This window comes from Geospiza fortis, unplaced genomic scaffold, assembly GCF_000277835.1.
Source record: "Geospiza fortis unplaced genomic scaffold, GeoFor_1.0 scaffold78, whole genome shotgun sequence".
In the NCBI taxonomy this organism is placed as follows: domain Eukaryota; kingdom Metazoa; phylum Chordata; class Aves; order Passeriformes; family Thraupidae; genus Geospiza; species Geospiza fortis.
Genome location: NW_005054339.1, coordinates 889,470 through 902,628, shown reverse-complemented (window position 1 = coordinate 902,628; position 13,159 = coordinate 889,470). Strand labels below are relative to the sequence as shown.

The 13,159-nt window shown below is 37.7% G+C and overlaps 1 protein-coding gene across 1 annotated transcript in view; it reads left to right on the top strand.

Moving 5' to 3' along the window:
• The window catches only part of DOCK3 (dedicator of cytokinesis 3), a 165,776-nt gene that overhangs the window by 41,036 nt on the left and 111,581 nt on the right, over positions 1-13,159 (top strand). Inside the window, exons 5-6 of the mRNA XM_031058228.1 lie at positions 328-476; positions 8,359-8,443. Of these exons, the coding sequence (XP_030914088.1) occupies positions 328-476; positions 8,359-8,443 (234 nt within the window). The remainder of the gene's footprint in view (positions 1-327; positions 477-8,358; positions 8,444-13,159) is intronic.

Below are 13,159 nucleotides of genomic sequence, written 5' to 3'. Positions count from 1 at the left end.
TCCTGCTGTGCCTAATGAATCCTCTTATTTAGCATTAGGTTCCATCAGAAAATGGGCCTCTTAGCAGATTGAGCCTAAACCACAGGAATAAGAAGTTATTTCGTATGAATTGCATCAGTTAACACTACTTTTTGATGTAAATATTTTAAGGCTCACAAAAACTGATGTTCTTCTAGGGTAATTAAATGAAAATTGGGTAACTTATTAATTCTCTTTCTCTCTCTCTTTCCAAACTTATTCTCTCCCCTCTCTTTCTTTCCCCTGCTTTTTTGCCCCTCCTTGCCTCTCTTTTTCTCTCCCCCTCCTCCCAAAAATGTGCCTTTACAGAAGCATAAGGTAGATCTTTTCTACAAACTGCGGCATGTGATGAACGAGCTCATTGACCTCCGCAGGCAGCTGCTCTCGGGGCACCTGACACAGGATCAGGTGCGAGAGGTCAAGAGACACCTCACAGTGAGGCTGGACTGGGGCAATGAGTAAGTACTGGCTCCTGTTTCTTCTAATTCTTCTCAAGTAACTGTTATTAACAAAAAACCCTACTCACTGTTTTCTTTCCAATAGTATTTGTGCACAGGGAGAACTTGGGATTATTTGAAAATCAAGTATAACTTTTTCCTGAATTTATTGCCTTCTACAGGGAGTTTTGCTCTTGGGGTGAAATGAGCTGTTTACCAGCAGGCCTTTCCAAGGGCTCCCTGCACTTATAAAAGGATTAGGTCACTTCACTTACTTGGTATCAACCTAGAGAATATTAGGCCTGGGAGGATGTGTTCAGAGGTACTTAAAATACACTTTTCTTCCATTAAGGAGGTATTTTAATGGTTGTTGCAAAAAGTAGAGAATCTCACAGTTAACCAGGGACGTGGGAGCTGAGGCTGTGGTATTTAGACTTTTTGTATCATGACACTTCTCAGAGGTTTAGTCACCTTGGTCAGCTCCATGGTGATTTTGTGGAGAGGTTCTTTTACAGGCAAAGACAACCTCAATTCATTCACACAGAAATTATAATAAATTGCCATTAGACAACAATCAGCCCTCAGCCAGGCTTGTGTGTGTTCTGGGATATGGATCAGACAGGTAAGTTGTGCATGACACACGACACTCACTCTCAGACAAACAGAGAATTTCCCTCTGGGAGTGGGATTAGTGCTAATGAGCATGTGGGAGTGGGGAGGAGTCCTGTAAATTGACAGCTAAGGAGAAAATCCCAGTGTTTTTCATTAAGCTGTGTTTGATTCCATTCCTTGTTCACCTACCTCAGAATCCCCTCTGAGGAACATACCTGAACACCCTGTTAAAGCTTTAGCAGCCCCTTTGCTGCACTTCATTTCTGTCTTGCTGAAAGAAAGCTCTGAAGGACATAGACCAATAGATTGCATCAAGTCTTTCTGCAGTGCAGAATTACAGATATTTTCCATTCTTATTCCCAGTGGAGCAAATAGGAACCAAGAGATTGTGTTTGAGCATTACGCCTGCCTGGTTTTGCTCAGAGTTTATGATCAAATTAGCAACAGGAAGCTGCAGAAATGCTGTGAGGAAAAAAAGATGAGGAGAGCAGTGAAGAGAATAGGTTGTTCCATGAGGTGCCTGTAGACCTTTTTTGATGTTAAACCATTAAATAGGAATGTAATTCAAACTATAAAGGTAAATCTAATATATGACAATTATGGAGAAGCCTCAGTGAAATCAGTAAATATGTTCAGGATTATATTCATCTACTCAGGATGCTTGTTTAGGAAAAAAAATTTCTGTTTCTTACTACAGGTATTGAACTCCCTAGAGAAAGAGATGCATGGTATTAGAGATACATGCAGTATTTAAATGTAAATGTCTGGGACTTCAGGGGTGTTTCTGCAACATCACTCTTTTCCACAGAATTTCTGGAAGAGTTCTGCCACTTTCTTCTATCCCCCCTCTCTGAGGTTTATCACAAAACTTATGACCACTTGTGTTAGTCTGCTAAAAACACTCTTGACTTACATAGACATATGCACATAGTACTGCCCTTTCTCAAGTATTATAATAATGTTAATTGCTGTTCTGTCATACTTGAGATTTGCAAATAAAAGAAATTAAAAGCATTGTTAATAATGTGCATTAATGTTGTCTGAGAAGATTGAGTTCCCTGCCGTTTGAGCAGGGCTGTAATTACTCAAGACAGTACACTGTAACAGGAGATATTCCATTGCTAAGCAGCTTTCAGGAAATAGTCATCTCACACATCTAATATGTAACATGTTTGCTTATTTACTGAGAGACTCTTTTTATCCTGACCTCGATCATCAATGAATTGTTTGGGCAGGAGTGATGCAAACATGAAATTCATACTTCTTGTCATCACCAATTACTGATTTTTTTTCACTTTGTTAAACTGGTACAATTTTCCCTTAAATACACTGGCAGTGGCTCTGGAATTTATTCCTTGTGTCCTGGTAGGAGCTGGTGGAAATCAAGGGACAAGATACCCTCCTTGAATGAATAGCTACAGATTTCTTTTTTTGTGAAAGAGCTCATTTAGACTGTTTTCAGACCTTCTGTTTGCTTAGTTTTGTGTGCTTACTGTAAATACTAAGAAGTTTTGCTCTGTAGTTTGGCCTATTAAAATGTGGGAATATTATTTTGCAATAATTGCTGCTAAACCCCTGTATTGTTGCTAATTATTTTGCTAACACAATACTGATTGCTCCTTCCTATAGCCATTCCATTTTCTGTTGCTTACACATTCTTTCTCCCCTGTACAAAAGAGACGTCCTGGACTCATCCTTTTTTTCATTCATTTGTTCATGCTTTCTTCCTTGTTCCACTTACCCCCAGGTAGCTTAGGTTTATACACATGCAGGGCTGATATTGCTGCTACAGAGATTTTTGTGTTTCCCAATCAGAATTTGGTACCTTCAGATGAGCACCTTGCTGGTTTTAGATTTGCACTTTTAAGCATCTCTGTGTATTTTTGCACAGCCAAAATCTTATCTGCTGTTTTCTTTCCTGCTTATCTTGCTGGGTTTTATACAGAATATTGCAAATACTTCTGCTTTCTAGCAGTGTTTCAGTCTGATAAAATTGGCCATAATATTGATCTATGGAAGGCTGAAATGCTATTGGAAGTGTCCAATGGTCTGTGAATAACAAGGAAAAAGTTGTAAAGCATGAAACAAATGTTATAAAGCTGAAGTGTGCTATTTATCATCTCATTTAAGTCACATTATAAAGTTGAATCTTCAGTTCTTCATCTCATTTTCTATCATGTTTCAAATCAAATAGATATTTGATTTTGAAATTTTTGTTTAGGTTTTTGCTTCGACATGAATGGATAAGTCTTTCCACTTTCACTATTGCTTAGAATGGGAAACCAGAGTGCAGCTTTTTTGCTGATGAAGAGCTGTTTCATTGTGGAGACTTTTGCATCAAAAACAGATGAAGGAATCTGCCTGACAGAGCTTCTATTTGAAATGTGAATCCTCTGCTTCTGCTTCAGTGCCAAAAGCTAATTGCAGCAGTATGTGCAATACCTTGTGTGCCAGAAAGGCAGATGAAGCTTTCTTCAAAGTAATTCAACTTGAAAATCAGAGGTCATCTCACCTGATCTTCAGGACTGGTTCTTTCAGATTGATGTAGAATCTGTCAGGAGATTACCAGAAAGCATCCAGGTCTCCTTGCATACTCAGGGAAGACACTTCCCTCCCTATAAATGTGGAATATATATTCTATGTTTTGGGTCAGAAACAGAGTAAGGAGGGGGAGCCACCAATACCTTGATATTTTTGGCAGATAAAAGCCATAAACAAGATGAGTTTGTAGGCTTTTATTACTTTTTAGTCAAAGGTTATTCTTTTTTCCCATAAAATGTTATTAAAATCATTGCATTAAAAGAAATTTTCCAAATAGTTGCCGTAAATTCTGCACAGAAAGATCCACAGGTAGCCAGAAGGTAAAAATGAGTGTTAAAAAAGAAAAACAAAGGGCAAAATATTAGCAATAAATCTTTTACACTGTCATACAAAGAAAATGAAACACACTTTTAAGGTCATGGTTTTTCTCCTGCCTCAGAATTGCAGTTGGGAAGGCTGTCGCAGCTGGTTAGTACCTACTAACTACTGACATCCATAGCTGTGGAGGGCAGGAATTGTGTGATCTAGTGAAGTCAGCACAGTCTTGAATTTCAAAAAGCCCTAAATTTCAGTGCTCACACTCTTAGATTATTTTGGGGCTTGGACTGATTTATCCTCTTGTCATATCTTCTTGACATAAAAGGAAAAAGAATGACTTTTTGGTAGTGTTGTAACAATGAGCTTAAAGTTAGTAAAATGCATCTGGAGATAAGAATTAAAAGTACAGATGATACCTGTTTGGAGAATCAAAGGCAGTTTTGTTGCAGTAGCTGTCATTACATCAAAGGAGATCAAAATAGGAATGACCAACTTAAACAACCATGAAGAAATGCCTTTAAGAATGGCAGGAAGAGCAGCTGCCATTTCTGTCAGAATGTGCAGCATCTTTGCCTCTCCTGAATATGCTTGGAGTAATGATTGAGTTGGGATTAAAGGTGTAAGGAACTTTGTGAAAGTCAGTCTTTGAGAAAAACCTGAGTAACCTCTCTGTAGCCTGCCATGCTCAGAAGTATTTGCTACAATTCCCTTTTATCAGTTCCTAACTAAGATTATTTACCTTCATCTCATCATCCTCATTTAAAGAAATAATTTCCTGTGTAGATTTACATCAGTACTTTACTAATTTCTTTGTAGTTTGCAGCCCCTGCAGTTTTTTGTATAACTTAGTTCTGTCAAAGAACACTTCTGGGTTGTATTAGCAGAGTCTCATTTTGACAAACATGGTTTTTCCATGTATTTAATTTTCTGTGGATTTCTGTACTGTATTTCCTTTGAAGTCCATTTTAAAGTCTGCATATAGTTTCTGTGCTAGCATCATTTTCTTTCCCTTCACCATCTTTATTTGTGTGAGAGAAATACGAATTGTATTAAGTGAGGCTTTGATATATTAAGAGAAGGAATAAAAGAAAAAGTGGTGGCTGCAAAATTAAAGCTGGAAAGGTTGAGGTGAAGTAGATGTTTTTGGAGCAAAGGGGGTGAGATCTTGCACCCTCCAGAGATGTGATGGGCTCTCCCAATCTGTTCTTCAAGACTGAGTTTGCATCTGAAAGGTTTTTGGTTTTTTTTACATCAAATGGCATATTTCTCCAAGGTTCTTTTAGGAAGAGTTGTGCTGACTTGTGGTTTTATGCATTCTGAATGCTGTGGTGTTTGTATTGTAAATAAGTGAACGTTCTGGAAATTAGGACTATTTCTCAAAATTACCATTAAACCTAAGTTGATTTTTTTTTTCTAGAAGCCCAGGTAACCTTGAGTTGTGTTTTCATCCCTTTCACTATTAAAAGGCCTGTATTTTTGTCAGTTGGCTTGATTTCATATTACTTGAGAGAAAAATATCTAGAGATTTTAGGTGGTAGATTTTTAAAATTTTTATCCCCCAAAGAAAGGAAAATTGTGAAGACTTTTATGTAGATGAGGAAGAATGTCTAAATGCCAGCTGGAGGGATCCCAAACAGATGCAATCAAGAGATAATTGATAAGCTTGGGGATATTTTGTAGGTATACTTGGGAAATGTTTTTGAAGGGCAGTTCAGTGTGAAGGCAGAATAAAAAAGCACAAGCATTTGCTTGTAAAAGGAAGTATTGTGGAGACAGGAACTGTCAAATAAACAAACCAGCACATTATGTAATTTTTATGCATGCTCTGTTTTGGAGAAATACTGCCTGGCAGCTGGGGCTCTTCTATCCCCCAGTGTTTGATAATAGAGAGGGAAAGTGGGCCACTGACTGTCATTGCCATCTCAAGCATTATGTTGTCAGTCCTTCACAGGCAAAAAAATAATTGGTACAAATTGAGTGTACAAACCTGGACTTCCACCTGCACAGTAAATGGCTGCATGTTTGTGTTCCAGCCAAGACACCCTTCTTTGCTGGGAGCAAGTGTTGTGCAGGATTAGCATAGTATTAGAGAATGAGAATCTTCTGGGCTGAAAATCCACGGTGTTAAGGGATTTAACTAAAAATAGGGTATTAGATAAGTTTCACAGGGATGCTGCTGCAGTTGTGTTGCACATTATTAAGCAGAAGATAATGCTTTTGTCATGTTCTGAGTAATGAGTGCAGGCACTGCTTCACCCCAGCTCTCCAGAGAGCTGAAATGATGTGAACAGAACCTGGTCAGGCTGGGATTGGCTTGGCCAGGTTTTCCTGGAGAACTTGAATAGAGCTCTGTGACTGCCCTGGAACTGCCGTGCACACACAGTAGTGTCAGTAGGGAATCATCTGTTCATATCTGCGTGCTGAGGGGAAATCCCTTTATCAATGTACTTCAGGGGTGGGAGTGGGCACACATGTGAATGACAGGGTGTTTTGGAGGTTGTTTAGATACTTACATTCAGGAAAGCTTCTGTGAATGAATTTGATGAGCAGTAACATTAAAAAAACAAACAAACAAACAAAAACCTTTGCAGTGATCTCTGACTGATTTTACCATTTTTTGTATTATATTTTTTGACTTTCTGTGATTAGGCTCAACTGGCAGCTGCAGATAAGGATTACCTAGTCTATCCTTATTTTCATCTTTTTCATTTGGTAAATAGATGCAGTCATTCTTATAGTTGCAGCTGCAGTTTTCAGGTACTGGTCCTGGGGCACAGATACTTGTGTTTCATAGGTTTAATCAAAGCAAAGTGTGAAACCATGACTTTCACAATGTAGCATTAGAATTTGGTATTTGACGTGAAACTGCATTGGAGAAGGAAAGCTGCTCCCTTTTTTTCCACTGAAAATATAATTGATTTGAGCAAAGAACTGAGAACATGGAAATTCCACTTGGTCAGTAGGGGGTTTCAATGACCATACAGTGCTGCCAGGACAAGTGAACAGGGCTGAGCTGTATTTTGAAGATGCGAGGGTTTAGGGATATAAATAAAGAAGGAAAACCTGCTTAGCAAAGGTTCAAAAAAAGAATTATGGAGTTTGGAAACTTCTGGGTAACATTTAAAAGCACCTTGGTGAGCAAAGGTAGCTGAGCTTCCTCCAAACTGCTGCTTCTCCCCAGCTGTTGTTTTAAGCCAATTGCTCAGAAAGAGACACTGGATTGCCTGGAGCCTTCTGTTATTGCTCCACACAATTACTCTACAGTACCAGAGAGGTTTTTCTCAATAAAATTTTTCATTTGCCATCAGGAACAAGTCTGTGCAGAATGTTTCCCTCTCTGATTACAAAATTAAATTGGCTTCTGCTTTTCTTTTATAGTTTGTGACAGGAGTGCCACAGTAATTCGTGAGGGCACCTCTTCTGTTTGGTTTTTTTCTTCAAGACTCTTAAGAATTTCAATATAAAATGTCTGGAAGTGAAGTATCAAAGTTATGTAAGGCAAAAGCAGGAAAATGGTTAATTCATGTGTTGGGTTTTTTAAAAATTTACTCCTAATAATATTGTTTAGTGTAGCTTTTTATTGTAATGCTCAGAACTCTTTGTGGATCAGAAACTGAAGATCTATGGAGAAAACCTTGGGGTTTGTCACCATTAAGGTTGTCTTGTTCTGCAGTCTACAGTTATTAATTAATCATTAACAGTTTGCATTTATTTGTATGGATAAAGAATATCTTATTCTGTCTGCTCCTCCTGTGAAGCTGTGATCTGAACTGCCTTCTCTGCAGCTGAATTCCTTAACTTGTCATCTTTGCACTGGTATTTTTTTGTCAGTTTATATAGTTGATTTGAGCCAAAATATTAATTCTGTTCAAAATAATTAAAAACATTTTGTGTGTGTTACAAATACAGATTAAGATTATTGTTATGGCAGTTATTGTTTATTACTAACAAAAATTACTGTGTTTACATGGGGGTGAAGTTCTGTGAACACCAGGAATATCAAAGCAGCTTCCCAAGTCTCGGAACCTGTTGGCACATTCGAACAGGACTGTTAATGGAACTTTTTCATTATATTATGAAGGATCTTGCTCAAATACTTCAGCAGCAAACAGAGTATGAACTCTATTTGCCCACTACATTTCCATGTACAAAATTGCCTTGTTTTGAGTACTGCACCAATATATTGGCCAAAAGCTTCCCCTGCATAAATTGCCAGAGCTCCAGTGAATTTGGGGAACAAAAAGTAACAAGTTTGTTGAGGGATTTTTTTATATTTGCATTAAATTTTCTTTAGAATTGTTTAATGGTTAACAATTGCAGTAAGACTGGAGTAGCTGAGTATTTCTGTGTCCCTGCCCTGGAGGAGGCACATGCAGGAGCTGCTGGTGACATTTGTGTGCCTCACTGACATTGCTCCTTCTTTCTCTTACAGACATTTGGGCCTTGACTTAGTTCCACGGAAGGACTTTGAGGTTGTGGATTCAGATCAGATCAGTGTTTCAGACCTTTATAAAATGGTAAGAAATTCTCTGGAAGATTCCTCTGAGTTTTCACTGTGGGAGGGAAAGAAGGGAAAATGGTTTTATTCTTTATTCTTACATGTTTTCTTGTTTCCAATGGTGTTGTAAGTTAAATGTCTTCTTCATTTGCGCCCTGACCACCAGTGCAGTGTCTCTCCTACTCTAAGCAGTGGCATGCTTTGATACATTTTTATTTCAATTTACAAAGTAACGTGCTGTTAACTCTTGGTAGGTTCTCTGAGTTCAGAAAGTCTGTGAGAGCCATTATTTGATTCTTTGAGCAGATTTGCAGATGAAGATGTTTTCACCTAAGTGAAAAGTCTAGGTTTGTGGTTGCATAGATAATAAACATCTTTGCCCTGTTACAAAGACTTTTTGAGCTCACAAAAGAAGGGGAGAGAGGAGGGAGACCAGTGCATAAGTTAATTGAAGCAAAACTAATCTTTGAACGTTAAGACTGTCCCTGTTGTATGTCAGTGCTCCTTAGAAAGCCTGGAGTGCATTTGAATAAGAATATTTGGATTTTCAGGTGAAGTAGTATAGTTCCTTCACTGGAATGAGTTCCAAATGCTGTCATTATTAGTCACTTGTACAGTCCTGTTTGTACATAATGAAGTTGAAGTGGTTTTGGAAATGTGAATTGTGCCATTAGTGAACTGTAAAGCCACTGATGCATTTTACTACTTAACTGTATTTGGATTCTCTGTTAGTAGGACTAATACAGATAATTTTGGTTTGGATTGTGATGTAACTGCAGAGGGAGAAACAACATGTATAATTCAGGAAAGTGAATGAAAACCCTTCCTCAGATGCTGTTTTATCTACAAAAAAAGACAAATAAGAAACCTCAGCAATTATTTTGTACAACTTCTTCATTTATTATCTTCCAGAGAAAATAGTTGTTTTCTACATAATGTTATTAGAGTGTCACTCACTTCTAGGAAGCTTTTAATTTCCTGTTTTAAAACAGTTTTGACTTTCAGCTATTTAAGATTAGGGGCAGAGAGGTCCATAGCTTGGTGATGGGTTTGGTTGCAAGATGTGACTTTTCTTTAAACCAAGGGCATGTTTTGTAAACAAGCTGGGTGCTGTTGCTGCTTTGGATTATTTGCACTGTATAATAGTGGATTTCATGGAAAGAAGTAAGAATTATTGCATAAGAAATATGAAAGTACACCAGTCTATAATCCTAATTTTTAAAGTTTTTTCCTAATTTGCCATGGTCTGAGGAGAGTTTAGTGCCAGTACAGCAGAGTTTTCCTTCAGCACAGCCTGGAAATAACTCGGTAGCGAATTCCATCAGTGGAGATTCAGAGTGTGAGATTAGTTGCTAACTAAGGATTGGTTTATTACTCTGAGGTTTATTCTGCACATTTTTTTACTCTGAATACTTGGAGTACTGCAAATAGGCAATATTTATTGCCAGAGCAGCCATCTGATTATGTCACCCCTTAGTCCTGTGACTCTCTGTGCTGCTCCATGCTGGGCAGGGCTCAGGACAGCACCATTACTCACTTCACACTTCACTGCTGCTGGAGTCTGTAGATGCAAGAGGACAGTGCTGTCTAATCACATCTCTTCACAGTCAGGAGGCAATTTCAGGAACCAAAGCAGCTGAAAACCTGTTATTTTTTTAACTTAAACTTGGTAAAAAATGAAGGAAAGGTATGTTGGTGACTTGGGTTGTTTTAGGGTTATTTCTAATGTGGTTTGGGGATTGTTTTTATTGCTTAACAAAAACCCAGGGAGAGAATCCTCCTTGTTTATGACAAAATACTTTATAGATTCTTAAATGAACAGTGAGGTTTTGCATTGAAAAATAATCTTGCAGTAGTCATTGTGAGAGCCAAATTACTTTCTTATATTTTCAGGATTGTAGGATGTTAAATGTAACATAGAAAACACCCATTAGCAGAGCAAGGGGTGAGGCAACACATCAGACTTTTCTCTCTGTCACAGCAGAGATTCAAGCACTTTTTATTCAGCCATTAGACTTAGCACTGCTCTTCTTGATAAATTGTAAGTTGTTACATTTGAGCCTCTCTTTTAGCTCTCATGTTTTATTGCTGAGTGTGTTTGTGACTGCTGGGTGATGCTGTATTCATCTCTTTGGCAGAGCTGTTGTGCTCTGAGGCCTTGCACATCCTGCTTCTCCATGTTACTCGTTCTGAAGCTAAATGCCAGTGGCTGCAGGATGCACGGCACTTGTCAGGAATTGTTGTTTTGCTCCTGAAGGAAAGCAAATTGCCCTTTCCCTATGACAGTGGTTGTGACTTTAAGCAATATGACAGAACACTTTTTAAAAATACATATTACTTTTGAATGGTGGGAAAATATGTTCTCAGAATTCTGCCACAGAGCTCAGCGCTGGAGCTGCCCCTGGATTGAAGTTGTCATTTAGGAACACAAAGTCCTGCAGGATGTCAGGAACACTTGGATGGCACATTTTAGTGCAAGGGTTACAAGACACAAATGTCTGAAGTCGTTTCACAAATCAGAAATGTTCAAAGCTGGTGATTAATTATGTTTAGCTTTTCTATAAGGTTATTGAAGTGGGTGTGTGTCTTCAGGACAAGTTCAGGAGGTGCATGGAAGGCACAGCTGTTGACTGTGTAACTGCTGCAGCTCAGGCATTTCTTCCAACTGTGTGAGAGAAATGCCATGAGTTCACCAGAGTTCCTAATTTAAAAAAAAATAGAGTTCCTAAATAAATAGTTTCAAATTAATGCTGCCATCACCTCATAACTATTTATTCTTTATTCAAATGGTAAATGTGATTGGTAAGATGGAATAGGGAAGAAAATAAGAATTCAGTTACCCAGAACTCTTCTAGATAAGGAAAACAACTGGGCACAAACTGGACAGAAGATCATGAAATCTTTGTTGATTTTTTAAAATTTTCTTAGTTGTTCTTTGTAAAACAAAGCAGATTGGCAGAGAACAGGTTTGTGTTTGTTGGGTTCTAAAGCCCAGTAAAAAGTCAGATGAGAATATGAAGGCAGAAAGCAGTTTAAGACTGACGTGGGAATGGTGGGATTGACTCACTGGGCATTGTTAGGGAAGGAATGAGGAAGAACAACACTGAAAACTGGTATTGGTAGATAAGATACCATGAGAAAGAGGTTTGATGAGAAAGTGGAGGTAAGGAGAATTGATAGTTCTTTCAGTAAATTAAGAACAAAACCACAAGATGTTCTCTAACAGGCCAAGTTGGATAAATTCAGAATTCTTCATCTCCTCCAGGCATTAGAGTGAAAGGGAAATTTCAATTACTGAGAGCCAGTTTACAAGAACAGAATTATTGAGAAGTATAATAGAATAGCACAAATGGGTAAATAGAAGAATTAGAAAGGCAATGCACAAATTCAAATATAACAAGCAAATGTGGTCAATTGTATCAAGAAACAGTTTTATATAAATAACCTGGTACTAACTGGGAAGCTACAAGAAAATTTTTATACTGGGAAAAACCAACTGGCATGTGATGCAAGAAAATAACAGGGCACTTAATGTGCTTCTTGCTCCCCTGAACTCTGGTTAGGTGGTAACTTTCTCAAGAAGTTTTCAGTTCCAGGGGACTTGGAACTGTGTACATTCCAGTTGGGATCTTTGGAGAAGCCATATCAGACATGTTAGTGATTATCACTGAGAAGATGGATAAGGTTCCAGCATATCAGCAAAGGGCAGGCTAATTTCACACCTTAAGAATAGGTGATGGAGGAGGAACTGGTAATTTTTCTCTCTCTGTAACAAATGCTGGAAAATAATAATAATAAAAGAAAATAATAATTACTTGCAGCAAGGACATGAGTATTAGTGTGTGTGAACGTGTCCAGAATAAGCAATTTTTAAAAGTTCCACTAAAAGAACATAGATAAGTCTACTGGATAGAGGAGAAGCAGCTGATGCCATATTTAGATTTTGGTAAAGGTTTTAAATGTTTGTTTTAATTTAAATTCTCCAAAGGTTCTAAATGAAATTACTGTAATGTAAACACAGAGCTAATTAGAAAACACATACCAAAAAAAAAAAGAATTGTTGTCAATAATTTGATGAACTAGGAGGAGGAATGAATTAGCTGAATTTTTGGGGTCATCCTCCATTTTGTAGTACTTCAAGTTTAATGTTTAATTAGGGACTAGATGCTGAAATAAGGAGTCTGCTTACTAAATATACAAAATCCACAACATTGGAAATGATCTTTCTGATTCTTTCAGTGGAGGCAAGGATCAGAATTCCAAATAATAGAGAGAAATTTAAGAAATTATGTGAAAAATGTAGTATACCAGGGAGAATCATAAATGTAAGGTTTTAACTCCTGCAGTCAATTGTTGGCTCTGAAGTGCAGATTGGGACACTCCAAGCTTAGGTGGGTTTGTCAGGGAGATTTGAGGTTATGATGGAATCACAAGCTGAATTAATTAATCTTTTCATCCTAATGATGGATAAGAAAAGAATCAATAGGCCCAGGTTACAATAGCAAGGAATCAATTTAAGCATCAGAAAACACTTTGATGAGGAAAGATATACTGAACTTTGTATCTGGTAAAGTTTGCACAACCTTTGCAGACAACTATTTTTTGGGAAAAATAAAGGTAAAACTGATGGTTTATTTTTTAGAATGAAGATGGATAATTTCTTAACAGTCCTATTTTTATATCACTTTGAAAGGCTTTTCAGGTTGGAAGGGGCCTCAGGGAGGTCTAGGCAAAC